Source organism: Sus scrofa, chromosome 3 (assembly GCF_054392235.1).
Source record: "Sus scrofa isolate SSC_HxYL_T2T_F1_AM1 chromosome 3, Sscrofa_HxYL_maternal_Yorkshire_Landrace_v2.0, whole genome shotgun sequence".
Classification (NCBI taxonomy): domain Eukaryota; kingdom Metazoa; phylum Chordata; class Mammalia; order Artiodactyla; family Suidae; genus Sus; species Sus scrofa.
The window spans coordinates 118,906,555-118,929,329 of record NC_139385.1 but is presented as its reverse complement, the minus strand read 5'-3'; the positions used below and the strand labels follow the sequence as shown (position 1 = coordinate 118,929,329).

General features: G+C 43.2%; 1 protein-coding gene and 1 non-coding gene across 51 annotated transcripts in view; one reads left to right on the top strand and one right to left on the bottom strand.

Annotated features, from left to right (window-relative positions):
- LTBP1 (latent transforming growth factor beta binding protein 1) overlaps positions 1-22,775 on the top strand; it is a 523,079-nt gene that overhangs the window by 103,726 nt on the left and 396,578 nt on the right. For all 50 annotated transcript variants that reach the window (XM_085019627.1, XM_085019610.1, XM_085019630.1 and 47 more), the window contains one exon: positions 127-197. In XM_085019627.1, coding sequence (XP_084875753.1) covers positions 127-197 — 71 coding nt within the window. The remainder of the gene's footprint in view (positions 1-126; positions 198-22,775) is intronic.
- On the bottom strand, positions 6,026-6,132 carry LOC146404887 (U6 spliceosomal RNA). Its single transcript, XR_014842623.1, has one exon. It is a non-coding gene; the product is annotated as a U6 spliceosomal RNA (small nuclear RNA).

Sequence of the window (22,775 nt, the reverse complement as noted above, 5' to 3'; positions counted from 1 at the left end):
TTGGGTTGGGCATCTTAGGTATCTGCTAGGACTCTCTGGAAGCCAGAGGAATGTAGAAGCAGGAGGCTGGGTTCTCTGAAAGAGAGTGTTGCTCTTGCCGAACTCAGGGGTCTTGCTTTGTTTCAGGGTCAATGTCTGTGGAGGGCAGTGCTGTCACGGCTGGAGTAAGGCTCCTGGCTCTCAGAGGTGCACCAAACGTAAGTTTCCATATTCCCAGTGGCCCTGTATAGTAGGTGAAGTGGGGCTGTCCGCAAGTGGGGATCCCACAGGTGTCACTTGAAGAGGCTCATGCTGCCCTGAAGAAGTTGATGTCTTCAATGCAGTCCGCCCTGTTATCTGCAGCCTTCATCACCACCTGGGACAGGCTGGGCCAGGGTCAGGATGGCATCCACGCCTGCAGCAATTCATTGGACAAAACTGCTCTCATGTCCAAGATTCTCCTGCATCCCACTGTGGTACTAATTACTCTGTTATACCCATGAATTGGGGGCTAGGAATAAAAAATTCCCATTGGAGGATATGCCGTATGGCAGAACCAATGCAATTAATTTAAACATGGGCATTGACAAATGCAAAACATTCTTTAAGTGGATGGCAGGAGGGAAATGGGGAGTAGGAGGCTTTGTTCTGGAATAAAATACCAAGAGTGTTAAAGCTTTCTGACAACAGCAGCCTCCATCCTTGAGGCCTGACTGTTCCCTGAGTGGAAGGAACTACTTTCCTGTTCTCCAGAGCTGACCCATGGGTTTTCCTGCAGTGCTTCTCCAGTTTATGCACATGCTCAGCAGCATTTTGGAAAAATGTATTAATGATGCACATAGGTTTGAGAACATCAGAAAATATTTCCTCTATGCATTGTGAAATGAAGGATTAGGTTAAAATGTACGTTGAGGTGATCTCGACACGTTGATTTTGTCCGGTGTTAAATGGGGGAAAAAAAAAAACCCAACAAAACCTAATTTCCATTCAGAAAAACTTAAGCATTCTTAGGTGTTGTCTCCACAGAGCTTGAACCATAAACATGTGGACTGAAATCATCCAAAGTTTTAACAGCTTGTTAGTATTTAGGGTAACAAGTCAAGTTTAGAAGTTTGTCTTGTATATGGTTTGGATTTAAAAATACTGGTGAATGAATGAATTGTAAAGAAATTCTAGGACAGTCATTCTGGTGAGCTTGCTTGTTGAAAAATGCCTTCAATCCTTGAAAGGAACAGGCCTTTGGCATTAATTTAATTTTGTAAGACGCAACGTCCAGATGGGTTATGATTTGGCTGTGATCAAGGAGTAAGGACAGACATGAACTCACTAATCAGCCTCCTCATTATTGAACTCAAACCACTAGATCACAAATGCTCAGGGTTGTAGGCATTTTAGATTAAGTCATAATTCTTCACTTCCTCTTAGATTACTCTTGACAATAATGCACCAGCACTTTCCTGAATTTACAGTTTCTCGGGTCAAATCACACACCCTCTCCTCCCTTCAGTAACTCCTGCTCAAAACCCAACATGATCTGGTTTGCCTTTGACATGGAGACAGCCCGTCCACAACAGCACCACCACGGCTGTGTAAAGTGGGATGTTGCTGTGTAAAGGCTGAAAATACAGAGCAGGTTTTTATAGGGGGTGGGTGGGTGCTCTCTGATGCCTGTTTGAGAGAACGTGTTAAGACTTTTTAAGACGTTCACTTGGAGTTCCTGCCGTGGCTCAGTAGTTAACGAATCTGACTAGGAGCCATGAGGATGCAGGTTCTATCCCTGGCCTCACTCCGTGGGTTAAGGATCTGGCATTGCCATGAGCTGTGGTGTAGGTTGCAGACGCAGCTCAGATCCTGTGTTGCTCTGGCTGTGGCGTAGGCCAACAGCTACAGCTTCGATTCGATTCCTAGCCTGGGAACCTTCATATGCTGTAGGTGCAGCCCTAAAAAGCAAAAAAAAAGAAAAAAAAAAAGAAAAAAGTTTACTTGGCAAATGATGCAGTTGAGTGCTGTCTCTGACCAGAGAGTAGTCCCCATTCTTAGGTTGTCTAAGGAGTTAGGGATCTAGAGATGTTCTAGAAGGGCCAGAGATGCTCTAGGAGGAGAGCAGCCCCATCTGGAGGCATTGCCTCATGACCTTCCTGCTTCTCCAGGTGAGGGGGCCAAGGGTGTGGGCATGCCTGGGTTTGGCCAGGTTTGCCCTCTGGTGACCCAGAAAGAGAAAGGCTGCAGGAGGCTATTGGTCAGAAAAGTTAGGGTTGAACAGTTATTACATGCTTCCAGAGGAAGTTGTTACATTGGTTTAGTCTCATGACACCTGCTTCCTGCTTTTGGCTCACGTTATCCTTCCAGCTTCCAGAAGGTAGCCCTTGGTAGCACCAGGATCTAAGCAAGCAGTGCAGAATGTCTCTCCCATTTGATGGTCTTCAGCACTCAAAAACGATTCTCCTTCTGATACTGCTCTGGCTGACAAATTAGTTGAAGCCCAAATGCTAGAAACTTCAATCACAGCTCCTTCCAGGAATAGTTATTTATTTTTGCTTTTTAGGCTGCAGGTGCGGCATGTGGACGTTCCCAGACTAGGGGTCAAACTAGATCTGCAGCCGCCAGCCTAAACCATTGCAACCTGAGATCTGAGTCACATCTGTGACCTACACCACAGCTCATGGCAATGCCAGATCCTTAACCCACTGAGTGAGGCCAGGGATCAAACCCACGTCCTCATGGATACCAGTCGGGTTCATTACTGCTGAGCTACGATGGGAACTCTAGGAATAGTTGTATTTTTAAAAGTGATGCTGGAATAGGTCATTGCTCAATCCAAAGTCACCTGTTTCCTCAATGGATATGTTTCAGCATGGCCCTTGGTTTGTGTTTGCCTGTCAGAGCCACAGAGGTGAGGGAGCCTATACCTTCTGTGAAACATGGGCAACTGGGGTTACCCCTGAAGCCGAGAAACTTGTGTCCATGGCTGAGCGGTGTGACACCAAGAAAGACTCCTGGCCTTGGGTTCAGAAGACCAGGGTATAAATCCTCAGGCCTTCACTCGCTGTGTGAATTCATTTGACTTCCCTGACTGTTTATTTCCCCCTCCTGAAATGACTGCACTAAAAATTTGACAGCTTTGCAGGATGGTTGTGGGTGTCAAGGTGAAAGAGAATGATGGCTGTGAAAGCCTCGATGAAACCAGAAGGATTCTTAGAGTTTATTATTGGATCAAGCCAAGTGAATCCTGTCTCATTTATCTATTACTCAGTTTTCTTCTTCCCCCCTGTGTGTTTCTCCCTGCTATTGTCATCTTCTTTTCAAATAATGTATGTTAACTGTGTAGTGAGGCATATCTTTATTAGCTTGATTGTGGTACTTATTTCACATGTATGTCTATCGAAACAGCATCATACACCTTAAGTACATAAAATTTTTATTTGTCCGTTATACCTCAAGATAGATGAATTAAAAAAAGGACTAAATGAAAAAGCCAGTCATTTCCATCCTGCCTGGCTTTGATTACTGAAAAAAAAAAAAAAGAAATAAAATAGTTTGGGTTGATAATTTACTTTAAAAGAACTTTAAAAGACACTAAGTATTAGGTCATTGGCATGTGTCTAGTTCTCTTTGTGTAAAGCTTGCTGTGTAGATGGAAAAGCCTTCCCTGAGGTATTCATAAATTGAATGGAAAAAAATCCTGACACCAATATTGGTGGCTGCAACTACTACAGTAAACACTAGTGAAGGAGAAATTGATACTAGTGTAAACAAAATTGATTGGTGGTCACTTTCCTCTCTCGCTTCCTTAATATCCTGGGATTGATCGATTGCACTTGGGTTTGGTTTATTACACTTGCAGATACCAAAGCTGATGATATATCAACATGAAGTTCCCTATTAAAACAGAGTCATCATAACACGTGTACACACATCACCGAGGCTGCCTTCTAATTGTCCTTCCATTTTGAGGATAATTGAAAAGGTTTAGCTTGAAGAATTTCAGTTTGTAGAGGCTGTTTTCCAATTGATGCAAAAAATATTCCGCGTAAGAGACGGGATGTGTTCACATTGTTCAGTTTGCTTAATCCTGTGAGGAAAACATGGTGCCCCTTCAAGGCAGACGGCATGGTTTTTACTTGATTGGAACTTAATTAATTAATTTTTTTGTTGCTTTATTTTATTTTTATATTACTCAATGAATTTATTACATTTATAGTTGTGCAATGATCATCGATTGGAACTTAATTTAAAAGGGCCCAGGGCAGATGCTTCTGAAGACTGAAGATTTAGTGAACCTGAAAGTGCCAACCAGAGAGCTGTGAAGGAGCAGCAGCAGACCCAGCCAGGCGGAGAATGGATGTGGGTGTCCGCAGTGGTGGCCTCTGGGGCTTTAGCCACCCAGTCTCTGTGTAGAGGTGCCCAGTTGCATATTAATGCTGCTTTTCCAGATACCCTCTGTGTGTGTTGGAGGGGTGTCTCTAAGAATTGAAATCACTGCACAGAACATGTCATTTAGTTGTTAACATGGAGTGACTGCTGATAGTGATGTCTGCTTGGGCAAAGGAGATGGCACCACACTTGTCTTTCCCAAGGGTTAACATTTATCGAGAGGGCATTAATGTTGTTTTTGTCTCTCCGCATTTTTTGCGTTCCCCCCCTCCCCCGCCCTGTCCAGATGGAACCCACCCCCTCTTCCAGTCTTTTTGTCCTTCTCTCGGGGTTAAGTGTGGGCCAGAGAGAGACATTGCCAGTGGGCTCAGCTTTAAAGAGGAGACGGGGCTTGGGAACAGACAAGACAAAAGAAGAAAGGCGAGATGAGGGTGAGGCCGGGTTGGCAGGGCGAGGTGGACCAAACAGGAAAGATGGCAGATCTGAATCCAGAGCGGGTGCCTGGCACATTGCAGGCCCTCCCTAAATGCATGGATGGTTCTTGCATTTATTTAATGGATATCTGTTTAGCTTTTACCATGTGCCAGGGTCTATGAATAGAGGAGAAACACAGCCAGCTGTAGGGAGTACAGGGTCTGTTTTAACTCATGGCACATCAAATGACTTGTTCTCTCCTTAGCAAGAAACAGAAAATCGATATTCCATTGCTTTTCCACTGGCATTCAGCCCACACTGCTTTGGGAAAAAAAAAAAAAAAAAAGTCAACCCTAGACATTTTCCCTAATTATGTACAGAGGAATCATAGTCATATATGCCCTTGGCACCTAGAGATGGTGCAGCAGATGGCAGTGCCTGTGAGTGTGCAGTGTGGCTGGAGTTCCAGGTGACAGAGAGGCCTCGCAGGCCGTCTCCTGTCCCTCTTGGCTCGGCTAGCGAGGGAGTTGGGCCCAGAATGATCACACATTTTTCGTATGCCTGCTATGGCCATTGACAGCTGCTTCGCCAGTAGATCTGCAGTGAGGTTTACCGTGGCAGCTGCTGGGAGGGCCACCCCGGCCCCAGCGCTGGGAGCAGAGGTGGGAGGGTCGCCTGGAAAATCTTGTTGGGCGGCACAGACAGCCCGGCGAAGGGAGACCGACCCAGGGGTCAAGTTCACACTGGGTCAAATATGTGTTCTCAGCACTGGTTAAAACAAACATTTAGGAACCATAAATTCTGGGCTGCGATTGTACTTAAACCTTCATTGTGAAGCCCCGCAGCCCCTGGACCAGCCTGAGCACATCGCCGGCCCCCGCCTGGCCTGCTTTAGTGAAGCGGTCCTCTGGCCAGTGAACCCTTGGCCCTTAGGAAGCCTGACGTGTTGAAAGGACCCTTGGCCACCGCAGGAGTTTGCCGTGTCTGACCCTGTTGTTTGTCGTCTTGGATATTCCAAACATACGCAAACATGTTTGGGAGCGTGAATTAAATTTTCCTGAAATGCAGATGTCGCTTCCAAGTCCTTCCTAGCAATGAACCAGGGTGACTTGGAGTGCTGGGGCGGTGTCACCCCCTCTTGCAGCACTGACCGAGCTCAGAGCGTGTGCTGAGGACCTGCTGCCGAGGTGAGGGTCGTGTATGCAGTGCCTCAGAGCACGGGGAGGGTGTTCTCTTCCTTTTATTTCTTGATTTATTTTTTAATATGAAACACTTTGCAAATTTGCATGTCATCTTCGAACAGGGCTCATGCTAATTTTCTCTGTATCTCTCCAACCCTGGTAAAGGTGGTGCCAAAGGCAGCCCTGGAGAGCTGATCTCCACACCCTGGAGAGGCAGGATTTATTACGCCCTTTTAAAAGAGGGGGCAGGGCTGGGACCCCAGCCCAGCTCTGTAGCTCTCGGTTTGTTTGCTTTCTGCTGCCCTTGGCCTCCTGGACGTCCAGTGCTACAGCGTCCTCTCCTGAGGCCTTGGTCTTAACCCTCCTGACAGCCCTGCTTGGGATGGGCTTCTGCTGCTCACTGCACTTTATGACTTCCCAGGACCAAAGTGCTGCATACTGCAAACGGGATTGGCTTAGAACCACAGAAATTTATTATCTCCAAGACCTGGTGGCTGGAAGTCCAAAATCAAGGAGCTGAGAGGGTTCATTCCTTGTGGGGGTGGGGAGAAGTCCGTTCCAGGCCTCTCTTCCTGGTTCGTGGGAGGTTGTGTTCTCCTTGTGTTTCTTCCTATCCCTTTCTGTACATCTATCTTTGTATTTAGAATTTCCCCTTTTTATAAGGACACCAGTCATGTCGGATTGAGGCTCACCCTCATGACCTCATTTTAACTTGACCACCTCTGTAAAGGTCCCCAAATAAGTTCACATACGAAGGTCCTGGGGATCGGAGCTCCAACTTACCTTTTTTTGAGCGGGGGAGGGAACCATTCAGTTCCTAACAGACACCAGTAGACACCAGTAGACCAACACGTGGGCTTGAGATGTGGGCTGCTTGGAGTTGGGCCACCCCTGGGGCACTTAGGATGCAAAGACCCAAGGAGGATGCATGGGCGGATGCTCAGCTGGCCCCTCCCACGCAGACTGTACCACTTTCCCTCATGTGGCTCTTCCCTCATGCAGGAGCTCCAGCTGCTCCAGAGTAGGAAATTAAGGAATTGGCTGCTGGTGATTTTTGATTATACCTCTGGCCATTTCTACTTGGTCTCCTTTAAAGAGATTCTAGATTGGTGCCTTTTAAACATGCATATGGAGTTCTCTTATAGTGCCCCAAGTTAGGGATCTGGTGTTATCCCTGCAGCAGCCTGGGTCACTGCCATGGCCTGGGTTCGATCCCTGGCTCAGGAACTTCTGCATGCTACAGGCGTGACCCAAAGCAAAACCATGAATGTGCCGCTGACTGCTGAAGTTTGTTAAACTGCTCTCTTGAATCAGAATCTCTGAGGTTTTTACTTAATAGGCACCCTAGGTGATGCTGATAGAGGTGACCTGCCTTTTGAGAAACGGTGACCCAGAAGGAACTCTGTCCTGGGCAATATTTATGACCCTTTGTCTGGGAATCTGAAGGCCAAGCTCAAAACTTAACAGTTCAGAAACTTCTCAAGGCGGGAGCCCTCTAAACATTGCTTTTACTGAACGTTGAATAGTCCACACAAAGATTGCCGCATATTGGGTTGTTCACACCCAGTTTTTCTTTAGTTAGTTGAATGATGAATACATGTATTTTTACAAGAGTTGGAAATTGGCAAAATTGTTAATGATACATGAGTGGTTAAATAAAATGGCTTTAAAAAGATTTAAACACGTTGGAATACATTGGGTATTTTTTCCCCCACCAAATATTTTATTTTTAATTATAAAATATTTTAAATACACAAAAATGTAGAAAATAATACCTTCAACAGCTACTCATTGGGGTCATGTTTTTAAAACCTCCCCAATGTGGTAATTAAGCATGATGATTTATAGATAAGGGAGAGACTATGGATTTATCTTGTTCTAACTGCATATTTTACTAATGATGTTTTCTGTCTTCCTAGTGGAGAGAAAATAGTACATAATTTGTTGGTGTGACACAAATTGGTTGTTTTGGTACTTATGGAAAAACACACCAGAGCTGTATTTGTATATGCTCATGTGTAACTATTAATTTGGCTAGCTTATTATTAAGGATTGAGCATTTCCTATAGGCACAATCCATTGTGTATCGAGAATCTGTATGCATAGTATCATTTGGACCCAAGACAATGTGGTTACAAGTAGGAAATTCGGCCTCTTACTCTCCCACCTTTTTTGCCTTTCTTGCCTTTCTCTTCTTTCTGTCCTCACTGGGTCTCCATTTCGCTTGCCCTGAACTAGAGGCTGTGTAGCTCTATGGTTAGAAGTTTAGTCTTTGGAGTTAGAATAGGGGGTACCTATCTTGATGTTAATACTTTGTTAACACTTCCTCACTATGTGACCTTGGACTGTGAGAGCTGGGGCAAGGCTGAGTCACCCCATTCATTGCACAGATGATGGTCTGTACTATCATTCAGAGGCTTGTTGGGGGACCGCACAAAGTAATATACAAAGGCTGCTTGGAGAGCAACTTCTCCTGCCTCCGTGCACAATAATATTTGACAAATGTGAGCTCTCAGGGGTTCCCATTTGCCTGCTTAGACCCTCCCCGCTTTAGATGCCTCAGCCTTTTACACAGCCCTCATGGTGTTCCTAAAATCCCCTGGTGAAAATCATGGCTCTCTCCTCCCCTCTCCTGGAGCGCAGCTCTGATTTCACTCTAACTTGGCTCTGGGTATGGCTGGACCAGGTGGGAGGGGCATCTGCCTTCCTAACAGTGTGGAGCTCCAGGGGAGCAGAATTTTCTTTGCATCATTTGAAGTACCCAGGCTCTGTTCCTTGCCATAGTACAAATGCTAATGGAATCAGGTAGAATTGAATTGAACCAGCATCTCTGCTTTTTGCTGTGTTGTAAATACTGTCCTCTAAATGCTACATAAAGAAATCTACTTCCTTTTTTGTTTCCTCTCACCTTTTGGCAATAATTCCCCTTTGGTTTTCTTTCCATGGTTTTCTCTGTGTGCTTATCCCTTGCCTGATAGACAGTGCTTATGATAGCTTTTCAAGGGCACACCACCTTATTCTGTTTCCTCCTGCTTTCTCTCTGAATGCTACCCTGGCATGGCCCAAACTTTAAGACAGCTTTTCCTTTCTCCCTGCCAATTTTGGAATCTTTCTGCTCAACATCATCTGATAGAGATTTGGGACTAGGTAAAATGAATGTTGTATGATTTTCCCTGTAATTTTAGATCGCCGATATTGCTCTTGGCCAACTACACTATTCCCTGTGGTTTTTTCACTGCGCCACATTTGAGTAATATTGTTGGCATGGATGTAAGTAAACAGTTTGCGAAATGTCGTGTTTTGTAAATTAGGAGATGAATGGGCTGGTTTTTTAATACATGCTCTGGGTTCTGCTGGACCAGAAGAAGGATGCGTTTGGTCAGTGGATGGGAAGACAAATTGGAGGAAGGTGTTTCTAACTAAGGTTAATGTGGTTGACTTTACTCATCTGTTATTTAAAGGTGAGAACTGAACAGTTGAAGGGGAGCCTTCAGAGGTATTTTGGTGATAAATTAAAGGAACATCTTCGGAGGGAAGATGTAGCCAGCAAAAAGCCACTGGAGGAAAACAGGATAATCAAATAAGAAAAATGTAATAATAAGGATCTTTTGTCTTTGTAGATTTAAAAAGTGTTTGTATTTTTTATAGGATTACCAAACAATTCTAATCTCACTTTCAATCTTGCAGGAACTTCAGTTAATTATTGTCATTATAAAGTAAAAGTAGAATCTCCATCTTTTCACCCTTATGTGTTTCATCTTGACACCATATCAAGTGGATAGTTAAAAGTTAGCATCTTTAAAATGGTTCGTTGTAAAGGCTATTGAAATTGGCTAAGACCTTCTGCCTTGATTTGCTACCTTGGGAGACTTCTGCTTCTGACATTAGCTGCAAAGAAGTTTCAAGCAGATCAGTAAATCAGCTCCTCTGAGATGTGTTTCAACCTGAAGGAAATGATGGGGAGAGGGCCATTCATCACCTGATCCAATTCAAGTCATTCTTGTGAATATCAGGCATACAAATCCTCTTCTATGGTAACACTTTTCACATTGTATTACATTGTATCACACATGTGCCAGTGTGCATGGGTATGCTTCCCAGCTTGAATGTGAGCTCTGTCTGTAAGGGTAGGGACCATACCATAATCATCTCTTTATCCTGGCTACCTAGTTAGCACATAGACTTTTATGGAAGGGATGAAGGATGGATTGAATCAATGAATTCATTTGTTGTACCTTCCCTGAGCCCTGTGTGCACTCAAATTATGTGCTATGAAGAAAATAAAACAGGGTAATAGGCTAGAGAGTAAATGGGGGCTAGAGGAGGGAGAGTGCAGTGAGGACAGGTTCTGTAAGGAAGTGACTTATGAGACCAATGTGATATGAAAAGGTTTGGAGGAAGAGCCTTTTTGGCCGAGAGATCAGCTAGCACAAAGGCCCTGGGGTGTGAATAGGCCTGGCCCTGCGCAAAGACCCAGAGGTGAATTTTGTTGGGTTGTCAGTGAGTGCTAGAATAATAGGTGATAAGGGAGACAGGGCTGATCCCCAGTCAGGTTTTGTAGGCTGTGGAAGAACATAAATAGGGGACTTATAAATGCCAGTAGATTTTATTATTAAGGAAGAAAAATAATACAGGATTTTTTTTTTTGTCTTTTTTTTTTTTTTTTTTTTTTTTACCTGCAGCATATGGAGGTTCCCAGGCTAGGGGTCTAATCAGAGTTATAGCTGCTGGCCTACACCACAGCCACAGCAATGCCAGATCCGAGCCACACCTGCGACCTACACCGCAGCTCTCGGCAACGCCGGATTCTTAACCCACTGAGTGAGGCCAGGCATCAAACCCACAACCTCATGGTTCCTAGTTGGATTTGTTTCCACTGCACTACGAAGGGAACCCCCACGATTTGGTATTTTTCAGCACTACTTTAAAGGCACGGGTAAAGAATTTTGTTTTTATTTTTGATTGTAGACCTCAGATTGCCTTTTTTTTTTTTTTTTTTTTTTTTTTTTTTGGTCTTTTTAGGGCTGCACCCGAGGCATAGGGATCCGAGCCATGTCTGGGACCTACACCACAGCTTATGGCAATGCCAGATCCTTAAACCACTGAGGGAGGCCAGGGATCTAACCTTTTGTCCTTTAGGGATACTAGTCAGATTCATTTCTGCTGAGCCACAATAGGAACTCTTTTTTTTTTATTTTTTAATTTTTTTTGTCTTTTTGCTATTTCTTGGGCTGCTCTGGCGGCATATGGAGGTTCCCAGGCTAGGGGTCTAATCGGAGCTGTAGCCACTGGCCTACGCCAGAGCCACAGCAACGCAGGATCCAAGCCACGTCTGCAACCTACACCACAGCTCACGGCAACGCTGGATCGTCAACCCACTGAGCAAGGGCAGGGATTGAACCCGCAACCTCATGGTTCCTAGTCGGATTCGTTAACCACTGCGCCATGACGGGAACTCCCTCTTTTTTTTTTTTTTTAATTGAAATATAGTTGATTTATGATGTTGTGTTAGTTTCTGGTGTACAGCAAAGTGATTTAGTTATATATATGTATACACATTTATATTCTTTTCATATTCTTCTCTTTTATGGTACATTACAAGATATTGAATACAGTACAATGTGCTGTGCAGTAGGATCTTGTTGTTTTTCTGTTTTGTATATAGTCATTTGTACCTGCTAATCCCAAATTCCTACTTTATTCCCCCTCCCCCTTTGGTAACATAAGTTTATTTTCTATGTCTGAATCTGTTTCTGTTTTGTATGTAAGTTCATTTGTGTCATATTTTAGATTCCATATGTGGGTGATATCATATGGTATTTTTCTTTCTCTGGTTTACTTCACTTGGTGTGATAATCTCTAGGTCTGTCCATGTCGCAAATGGCATTATTTCATTCTTTTTTATGTCTGAGTAGTATTCCACTATGTACATATACCACATCTTCTTTATCCATTTATCTGTTGATGGACATTTAAGTTGCTTCCATGTCTTGACTATTGTAAATAATGCTGCTACGCGCACTGGGATGCATTTATCTCTTTGAGTTAACGTTTTCTCTGGATATATGCCCAGGAGTGGGATTGCAGGATCATATGGTAACTCTATCTTTAGTTTTCTGAGGAACCTCCATGCTGTTCTCCGTAGTGGATGTACCAACTTACTTTCCCATCAACAGTGTGGAAGTGTTCCCTTTTCTCCACATCCTCTCCAGCATTTCTAATTTGTAGTCTTTTTAATGATGACCATTTTGACTGGTGTGAGATAGTGCTTCATTTTAATTTTGATGCACTATCCATAATTAGTGATGTCAAGCATCTTTTCATGTACTTCTTGGCCATCTGTTTGTCTTCTTTAGAGAAATGTCTATTTAGGTCTTCTGCCCGTTTTTTGATTGGGTAGTTTGTTTTTTGGTTATTGAATTGTATGAGCTGTTTGTATATTTTGGAGATTAAACCCTTGTCAGCTACACTGTTTGCAAGTATTTCCTCCCACTCTATAGGTTCAGTTTTTTTTTAATGGTTTCCTTTGCTATACAAAAGATTACAAGTTTGATTAGGTCTCATTTCTTTGTTTTTGCTTTTATTTCTGCTGCCTTGGGAGACTGACCTAATGAAACATTGAAGTAATTTATGTCAGAGAATATTTTGCCTTTGTTCTCTTCTAGGAGTTTTGTGGTGTCATGTCTTTATCATATTTAAGTCTTTAGGCCATTTTATTTTTTGTGTATGGTGTTCTGACTTCACAGATTTACATGCAGCTGTTCAGCTTTCCAAACACCACTTGCTGAAGAGACTGTCTTTCTCTATTATATAGTCTTTCCACTTTTGTCACAGATTAATGGCCATCGGCATGTGGCTTTATTTCTGGGATCTCTATTCTGTTGATCCTTGTGTCTGTGTTTGTGTCAATACTATGCTGAAGCATGTTGATTATTGTAGCTTTGTAGTCTTGTCTGAAGTCTGGGAGGGTTACGCCTCCAGTTTCATTCTTTTTCCTCAGAATGGCTTTGGCAATTCTAGGTCATTTATGGTTCCATACAAATTTTATGATTATTTGTTCTAGCTCTGTAAAAAAATATCATGGGTAATTTGATGGGGATCACATTGAATGGTAGATTGCTTTGGGTAGCATGGCCATTTTGACAATGTTAATTCATTCAGTCCAAGAGCATGGGATATCTTTCCATTTCTTTGAATTGTCTTTGATTTCCTTTATCAGTGTTTTATAGTTCTCAGTGTATGTCTTTCACTTCCCTGGTCAGGTTTATTCCTGAGTTTTGTGGGTTTTTTTTTTTTTTTTTTGGATGCAATTTTAAAAGGGATTGTTTACATCCCCTTTCTGCTATTTAATTGTTAGTGTAAAGAAATGCAACAGATTTGTGAATGTTAATTCAAAAAGAATGTTTTAAATAGAAGCTTTGATCACCTTTATTACTATTTTTTATTGATGAGAAAAACTATATATAGAATAGTGAAGTACCCAAGGCCACACACAAGTCATTGTCATAACCCAACTGCCTGCACTTTACCCAGATAGCCAGACTAACCCCATGCTGCTAGGATGCCTCTGCCAAGCAGAAAACAACACTTTCAGTGTTCCTGTCATGGCGCAGTGGTTAACGAATCTGACTAGGAACCATGAGGTTGTAGGTTTGATCCCTGGCCTTGCTCAGTGGGTTAAGGATCCAGCATTGCCGTGAGCTGTGGTGTAGGTTGCAGATGTGGCTGGTATCCCACAGGCCGCTGGCTACTGCTCCGATTAGACCCCTAGCCTGGAACCTCCATATGCCGTGGGAAGAGGCCCTAGAAAAGGCAAAAAGACAAAAAAAAAAAAAAAAAAAAAAAAAAAAAAGAAGAAGAAGAAGAAAACAACACTTTCGCCAGAGCCTTAAGGCTGAGACTTAAGATGAAAGTTTGAGGATCCAAAAAGAAAAAAAAGTGTGGTCATTGCTATGTTAAAAGGCAAATTAGGAGGGAATCTTCACGTGGTGCTAAATAAAAAAATAAAATGTTAAATCCTCTAAGAAAGTTTATATACGTTCCAATCTGATAATTGTAGAAAATTCATAGAGAGTAGTTGGGATGTGTTAAAGTAAGAGCATGCAGTTTTTGGAATACATTTGGATGCTATTCTGAGGTTTACCTAGTGTCACTCACCCCCCCCAGCTAATTTGCACCTTGTGGGATGAACCCGAGGTAGGTGCAAAGGCAACCTCTGCGGGGCAATTTTGTTCCTGTTTGTGGATGGGGTTAATAGCACCCATTGGCTACACCTCCCGTTTTGTAGGAAGGATCAGGTAAAATGAGGTTCATGAACATGCTTCACAAAAAAGCCCTATGAACATTAACATGATATTATTGATAAGATTTTTCTGGCTGTTAGTGAAAAAATTTTTCTTTAATGTGTCAGTGTATTTCTCATCTTGAAAATTAGAATGCTTATAATGGAGTTCTGGTTGTGGCTCAGCGGTAATGAACCCAACTAGTATCCAAGAGGACATGGGTTTGATCTGTGGCCTCACTCAGTGGGTTAAGGATCTGGCCTTGCCATGAGCTGCAGCGTAGTTCACAGATGTGGCTCGGATCTGGCATTCCTGTGGCATAGACTGGCTGTGATTTGACCCCTATACTGAGAACTTCCACATGCCACAGGTGGGGCCCTAAAAAATAATAAATAAAATTAGAATGCTTAATGTATTTCAGTGGGTTATGTATCAGGTCTTACCAATGGTTTATGGTCTCTGGGGGCACCTCCTGGAAGCTGGTTTAAAAAGAAGCAAATCAAGGGGTTCTCGTCGTGGCTCAGTGGTTAACGAATCTAGCTAGGAACAATGAAGTTGCGGGTTCGATCCCTGGCTTTGCTCAGTGGGTTAATGATCTGGTGTTGCCGTGAGCTGGGGTGTAGGTTGCAGACGTGGCTTGGATCCTGCATTGCTGTGGCTCTGGCGTAGGCCGGTGGCTACAGCTCTGATTAGACCCCTAGCCTGGGAACCTCCCTATGCCACAGGAACGGCCCTAGAAATGGCAAAAGACAAGAAAAAAAAAAAGAAGAAGCAAATTTTCACTTTAATTTCCCCTCTGTCCTCCCACCTCCACCTCCATACAGAAATGATTTGCTTTATTCTCCTGAAAGTAGAATGCAGGCAAAGACAATCTTTCCTTCGAGAAAGCTGTTTCCTTCTTATTGTGATAGTGAAAAGGTTATTTTTAGTCCACAATTTCTCAGTAATGGGAAGTGAAATAATTCAGATTGATAAATTAAAGGCAGGGACCCTGTTTTTGTTTTACTTTTTATCCTTTGGAAAGTTGGCCCAGGCAGTGGTTCTGTATACAATAGACTTTCAGTAGGGTTGCTTGATTAATACGCATTACCAGTCACATTTGTTTCTGAGGGAAAGACCGGCTGAAATTCATTTAATTCAATGGATACTGAGATTATGTCTGTAAGCGACTCCTTGCATCATGAGAGGATGTGTATTCCACCAAACCTCTGGGTGGTAGTGATGGTTTTTAATGCTCAGTGTTGAGTGTTAGTGGTGAAATTGCCCTCTTCCTTCTTACAATACAGACTGCTCCAATGGCACTTCATAGACCTAGTCGTTGTCAAAGTGTGGTCCCTGGTCCAGGGACAGCAGCATTACCTGGGAACTTGTTAGAAATGCAGACTTTCAGGCCTCAGCCTGGACTCACTGAATCAAACTCTGAGGTTGGGGCCCAGCCCTCTGTGTTTTAATGTGCTCTCAAGGGGGTGCTGGTACAGCTGTGGTTTGAGAACCATTGCTCTTGCTAAACCCATCTCCCCCCATTCTGCATCCTCTCACTTCCCCTTCCCATACCCCTCCTTGATCACCCTTGGGAGGAGGAATACAGGGAAGTTGGCTCCTTTGGGCTCCAGGCCTTGGGGACTAGAAGCTTTTGTTGTCTCCCCTTCCCAGCGGAATGGAGCTGTTCCTTTGTCTTAGATGGGAACCCTGCGACGCAAGCAGGTACAGCTGTGCACGTTAACATGCAGTCTGTTCTGCACAGTCACCGAGGAGACTTGGAGAAGCCGAGCTTTGCACCTTTGGGCTTTCTTAATTCTCTTCTCTTTTTTTACTGTGGATGATGCTGAAATCACACTTGTTCATATTCATCAAAGCTGCATTTATCAGGTTTGTGTGGTGTGTGGGGCCCCCTCTGCATCACAACCCCCTGGGGGCTGTATAAAAAAGGCAAGTTGTGGGAATGAACTTATTTATGAAACAGAAAGAGACTCACAGACATAGGAAACAAACTTACGGTTACCAAAGGGGAAAGGAGAGGGTGGGGGAGATAATTTAGGTATTAGCAGGCACAAACTATTATATGTAAAATAAATAAGCAACAAGATCATACTATGTAGCACAGGGAACTGTAGTCAGTATTTAATGATAAACCATAATGGAAAAGCATAAAAAATATATATATATAACTGAATCACTTTGCTCTATACCAGAAACACAACATTTTAGATCAACTCCACCTCAATTAAAAAGAAAAGAAAGAGAGGAGTTCCCATTGAGGCGTGGTGGAAGTGAATCCCACTAGGAACCATGAAGTTGCAGGTTTGATTTCTGGCCTCTCTCAGTGGGTTAAGGATCCGGCGTTGCCGAGAGCGAGTCTGGCGTTGCTGTGGCTGTGGCATAGGCTAGCAGCTGTAGCTCCTATTAGACCCCTAGCCTGAGAATCTCCATATGCCGCGGGTGTGGCCCTAAAAAACAAGCAAAAAGAAAAAAAAGAAAAGAAAAGAAAGAAATACAGGTTGTGGGACTCCACCCCAGACCTATCACCCTGGAACCCACAGAGGTGACCCTTGACCCTTGTTTTTGCAAGCCCCCACCTGACTGATCCACATGGAAGCTTGAGGCCCCTGGCTTTAGAGTGGGTCTGCTGGAATAAAAGATGTCAAAGACAAGGAATGATGAGAAAGGTGTTGCAAAATTAATGAAAGAAACAGGGTGGATATGACATCTTGGATTGGAGGCAGGTGCCATGACTCATTTCCAAGACAGTGTAAAAATGAAATGAAGAGCAAGCTCTGGTCCAGAACATGCCCTCAGTGTTGGCAGGGACTAAGCTTTCTTGTGTGAAGTTCAGCAGAGAAGGGACGGGGTAGTGCTGCCGGGCCATTCCTTGGGGTCCTGCTGACTCATTCCTGGAGTTGTTGGAGGAATGCATCAGATCTTTGGAAACAGCCCAGTTAAGAATTTCAGCAATGACACACACTTTTATGAGATGTGTCTAATGTGATCAGGAGTCTTTGTAGAGAAAGCTGAGGAAGGAGCTGATTTTCTTGTCCTATAAAAGGGGACTTTTTTCTCCATCCCGTATCTTTTTTTTTTTTCCCCTCTGCTAAATAAATGAATGTGAAAACACTTTACCTGAGTATCGAAGGAAAAGTAGATCTTCTAGAAATATCTGTTTCCCCTCCGAGTAGAAAGATTTTTTTTGGAGGGGGGGCAGGGGTAAGCTCATTTGAATAATCAGTTATTGTGATAATATTTACAGCTTGTTAAAAGTAAATATTTTTATCTTTTCTTCCCAGAGTGAACATGCAATTATTTCCAAATAGCTGCGTGTTACTTTTGATAAGGTATCCAAATGTTTAAATACAAGGCCTCGATACTAGAAAAATGGTGCTAAAATTTTAAAAAAGACCCATATTTGAGGAATGGCTTAAAAATATGGATTAAAAAATTAATCGTCACTCCTTTAGTCTCATATGGGTAAACACTCTTTTTTCAAACAACTGACGTTTTTATAGCTGAGTTTTCTTTCTGTGGATGTTCTTAGAGGCTTATATCTTACATTTGCTTAACTTTTCATTTTAATTCACTGACTTCTTCTGAAGTGTCTCCTTTATAGAAGGCATTGTGCTATAGGCTAAGAAGACAATTAAGACCCTGCTCTGTGGAGCTGACAGTCCAGTGGTCCAGGATGACCATAATGCTAGGAGTGGTTTTTTTTTTTTTGTTTTGTTTTGTTTTGTTTTTTTTTGAGATTACATTGTGTTCTTTATTGCCAAAAATAAAAACTTTTAAAAGACAACTATTGTTAATAAATATCCCTTCCTTTCTGTACTAGGTCTCTGAATTTCTCTAGGCTTTTCTTGCCAGGCTACTTAATTAACTGCTTCGGGTACGTTCCTACCTCCAGGGCCAAGGGGTCAAGGCCAGACCTTCACCTTCATTAAGTCCCTTGCCCTCCCCACCAAATTAAATAATCTGGTCTTTGTTGGTTAAGTTCATAACTGATAGGTAGAAAACAAAATACAAGGTTTACTGGTGGGGAGAGGGGAACAGCCTGCATCTGACAGTACTTTCAAAGGGTTCTCAAATTGGTGAAACTTGGGTATTTGAGTGACAGACTCTGAGGTTACCCCAGTGGGTCGCACCCTTGTGTAATGCCCTGCTCTTGGGTGTGGGAAGAACCTGTGACTTGCTTCTAGTCAACAGAATATGTCAAAGGTAATGGAGCAGTTCCCGTTGTGGCTCAGTGGGTTAAGAACTCGGCTAGTAATCATGAGAATGCATGTTCAATCCCTGGCCTTGCCCAGTAGGTTAAGGATCTGGTACGGCCCTAAAAAAAACAAAAGAAAACAAACAAAAAGCCCCCAAAAGGGTAATGGAATGTCAGTGTAATTTCCTTGGTTATGTGATGAGACATGCAACTCCATATTAGCTGACTAGAGTGCAGACTTGCTACTGGCTTGGCAAAAGTAAGCTGCCCTGTTGGTTGTGTGGCTTGCCTATGCAGAAGGCCATGTGGCAGGGCTCTCTCCATCTGGTAGCCAGTCCAGCAGCCTCCAGGAAATGAAGTCTGCCAACAACCTGAGTGATCTTTGGAAATAGATTCTTCACCACTTGATCCTCAGATGAGACTGCAGCCCTACCAACACCTTGCTTATAGCCTTGAGAGACCCTGAAGCAGAGGATCTGGTTAATCTGTGCCCAGACTACTGACTTGTAGAAACAGTGAGATAATAATTGTGTGTTGTTCTGATCCATTGAAATGGTGGTCATTTGTTAGGCACCAACAGAAAACTGATATAAGGAAGAATGCAGAAGAGCAGCCTAGACCCAGGGCTCACTGAGCCATCTAACAAGTGCTGAGTGACACGTTCTATGTGCCGTCCTAGCACTGGAAGTGCAGGTATGAGTCAAACATGGTTGGCTCTTCAAGTAGCTCCCAGTCTGGAGTAGTGGGCTTCAAGAGAAGGATGTCCCTCTCCCTTGGGGGAGTATTAGAGTCAGAATCATTTGAAAAGGCTTTTGAGGATGGAGGGAATTTGGACTTGGGGATTCTGGTGGGAGGGCCCTTCATTTGGGCAGTAGATGGTGCTGACTTTATAGTTTGTCTGGGGAGTTCCTATTGTGGCACAATGGAAATGACTCTGACTAGTATCCATGAGGATATGGGTTTGATCTCTGACCTCGCTCAGTGGGTTAAGGATCTGGTATTGCTGCGAGCTGTGGTGAAGTTGGCAGATGTGGCTTGGATCCTGCGTTGTTGTGGGTGTGGCGTAGGCCGGCAGCTGTAGCTCCGATTTGACCCTTAGCCTGGGAACTTCCATATGCCATGGGTGTGGCCTTAAAAAGCAAAAAAAAAAAAAAAAAAAAAAAAAAAAAAAAAAAAAAAAAATTATATATATATATATAAAATATATCTGAAAGAGGGGTTCTCCAGTTTGGAGGGTTTGGATTTGTTTGAACCACACGTCTTTATTTTATTTATTTATTTAATTTTTTTTTGTCTTTCTGTCTTTTCTAGGGCTGCACCCACGGCATATGGAGGTTCCCAGGCTATGGGTCTAATCAGAGCTGTAGCTGCCAGCCTATGCCAGAGCCATAGCAACACAAGATCCGAGCCTTGTCTGCAACTTACACGGCAATGTCGGATCTTTAACCCACTGAGTGAGGCCAGGGATTGAACCTGCAACCTCATGGTTCCTAGTCAGATTCATTAACCACTGAGCCATGACGGGAACTCCACATGTCTTTATTGAAGAGGAAGAATCGCATTGCAGTAGACTAATAGGGCACTATTGTTGACTATAGTGGTAAACTCTATGTCCGGAGCGGAGAGCACCAAATTTTATTTTAGGAGCCATAAAATTATGAGGCCTCTGAAGCATCCTCTGATAATCCTTCCCTTTTATTCAAGGCCTGTATCAGATCACTGAATCATAAAGCCTGGTTGTCAAAATAGTCCTGAATACTTTTCTTCGAAGCCATTTGCTTTATGGTGTTTTTTTCTTATTGAGGCAGACCTGGGGTAGTGAAGACAACAGCTTACATTTGTTAAATTTTAGCTTTGAGCTCAGAGTACTCAAGCGAGGTCCTCTAGGAACCCTTTCCAAGGGTGCTGTTTACAGAAGGTGCCTACCATGCTGGAAGGTGGTGTCAGTGACAGCGTGGCCTCATGCACAGCTCTGAGCTCCTGAATATATCAGGCCAAAGAAGCAATATGCATCTTCTGTCCAGTGAGTGCCTGGACAAGCACAGGACAGTCCGCTTCGGCTTTATTGCCAGCGATCATTTCCTGCTGCTCCTGCTGTTGCAGGTGCTTTTGACCAAGTCCCTTTTTTTGAATGGCAATACGTTTCAGGTCCTCTTTCATCTCCCCTAATCTTCAGCTTGGTGTTAAAACACATGGCTTTGAAGGGCTTCTCTGATCTTGTGATCTTGTGGAATCTCCTTTTCTCATGGTTTCTCATGTTTTTTTTTTTTTTTTTTCCTTCTCTTTTTGCAGTTGCACCTGCAGCATATGGAAGTTCCCAGGCCAGTGGCTGAGTCAGAGGAGCAGCTGTGGCCTGTACCACAGGCACAGCAACACTGTATCTGAGCTGCATCTATGATCTATGCCATAGTGCGTGTCTATGACAGATCCTTAACCTACTGAGCAAAGCCAGGGATCGAACCTGCATCCTCACGGACACTATGTTGGGTTCTTAACCCACTGAGCCACGAGAGAACCCCATATCTGGCTTCTGATCAGTCTTTTTCCCCTTCCCATACTTTCAGCTTTTCCACCCATTTGTTCCTGAAAAAAGGGCATTGATAATTTGAGGCTTTCTGAGGGTGTTTTCTGCTATCCATTGTAGGTACCAGGTTTCTTTTATCTTTGCTATGCCTAGGACATGGTAGATACTCAAGAAATATTTTTGAATGAATGAAGGAATCCTTCACATCTTTCTGACCCTATTGGCACATTTGAGTCTTATAAACAGATTGAATTTGATGCATCCATATTTCTGAAGGAAGCTGAGCCTCTCAGAGCTGGGGCAGGGGATCAGCTAGGACTTTGAGGATGGTGTTGGTGAGGACAAGGATTGACTGGAGGATAATGCAGAGGCAGCTTGAGCCAATAGCAGCAGGCATCTGCAGGGAGAGAGGGTGGTTATAAATGGAAATTACACAGACTAGCAAAAGGAAAAGAGGCTGTTGGTTGCCAGGTAACTGGGAGGCTTAAGGTGGATGCTGCCTTTAGGTCTCACTGGACCTAGGGGTTTAAATGGTTATATCAGAAGCGAATTGGCTCTTCAGGACTCAGTGCAAAAGGAAATGGTGGGATCCCTTTAAAAAAACATTTACCCAGCCGTAGGTTAAGTGTTAGCTATTGTGAATTTCCAGGCAAGAATTATAATAACCAAATGCATTTTACCATTTTGGGAGCAGCTTTTTTGATCCAGTGCCTCTTGTGCCAACCAGGATTCTGTGCATACACAGTTTGCAGAGGTCTCTGGCCAGTTAGCTTATAATCTCTTGGGTCTCCTGGGTATTTTTACTATCTCTGGGGGTTGTGCCAGCCCGGAGTGCTTGCAGAGCTCACATTTTTTTCAAATTTCAACCTCGTGATGACTATTTATATCAGATCATATGGAGCCAAAGTATAGGGGAGGTAAAAAAAAATGTATTTTTAGTGTGATTTTAGTTTCACTAACTGTTTCCATAAAGTGCTAATGGAGTTCCATTTAAAAAATTTCAATTAGAAACACATGGAGTGAGTTTCCCAAAAGCTTAACACTGTGGGTTTGGAGTCCTATTATTCTCTGCTATTTACTTATAGTGTTTACATGAGGCTGGTGTCTGGGTCACTACCACAGCTTCGTGAATTTGGATGTGTTTCATCTAGGTTCCTTGAGTACCCTCTTTGATGACTGTTTTATAAACTGCTAAATAAATGAATGCGTGTGTGGGCGTGATCTTTGGATTACCTCGTCTGATTCATAGCGCAGCCTGCAAAGCAGTTGTGTGGGGAAGAGTCCTACGTGTCATTAGTCATTTTTATGACTCAGTTCGGTATTAGGATTCTACCTGTCTGTGCAGCGTTTTCATTGGAGACAAATGAACCAAGTCTTTGGGTGCCACACCAAGAAAGGTATATGTCAGAGTTTTCCCCGAAGAATTAGCCACCTCCTTCACTGTCTAAGGCTGTGGAGGGCTCTCCTGTCTCTTGGGAAGTACTGGCATTTGTTCATGGCTCACAGTGAACAGTTCATCACTCACAGATAAACAGTTTACTTTCAAAGATGATAATAGCTACTACCCCTGGCTCCAAGTAGGATTACGCAGTTAATAAAGATAGCCGTAGCAGATTTTTGAAAGTGTGATGACAAAACTTGGACTTAAGAAAAGCGTGCTTGTTTTCTTTGCTTGAGGTTGTTACTCATTTTGCTTTTTATCTCCTATCACAGGACTTGTTGCTAAAAGTTGCAAAGCAAAATATGATCTCATGTTCGTTTATCGTTCTTTTTAAATATTGGCCAATATTTAAATACCTGTAACTGCAGAGCATGCAAGTCAGTAC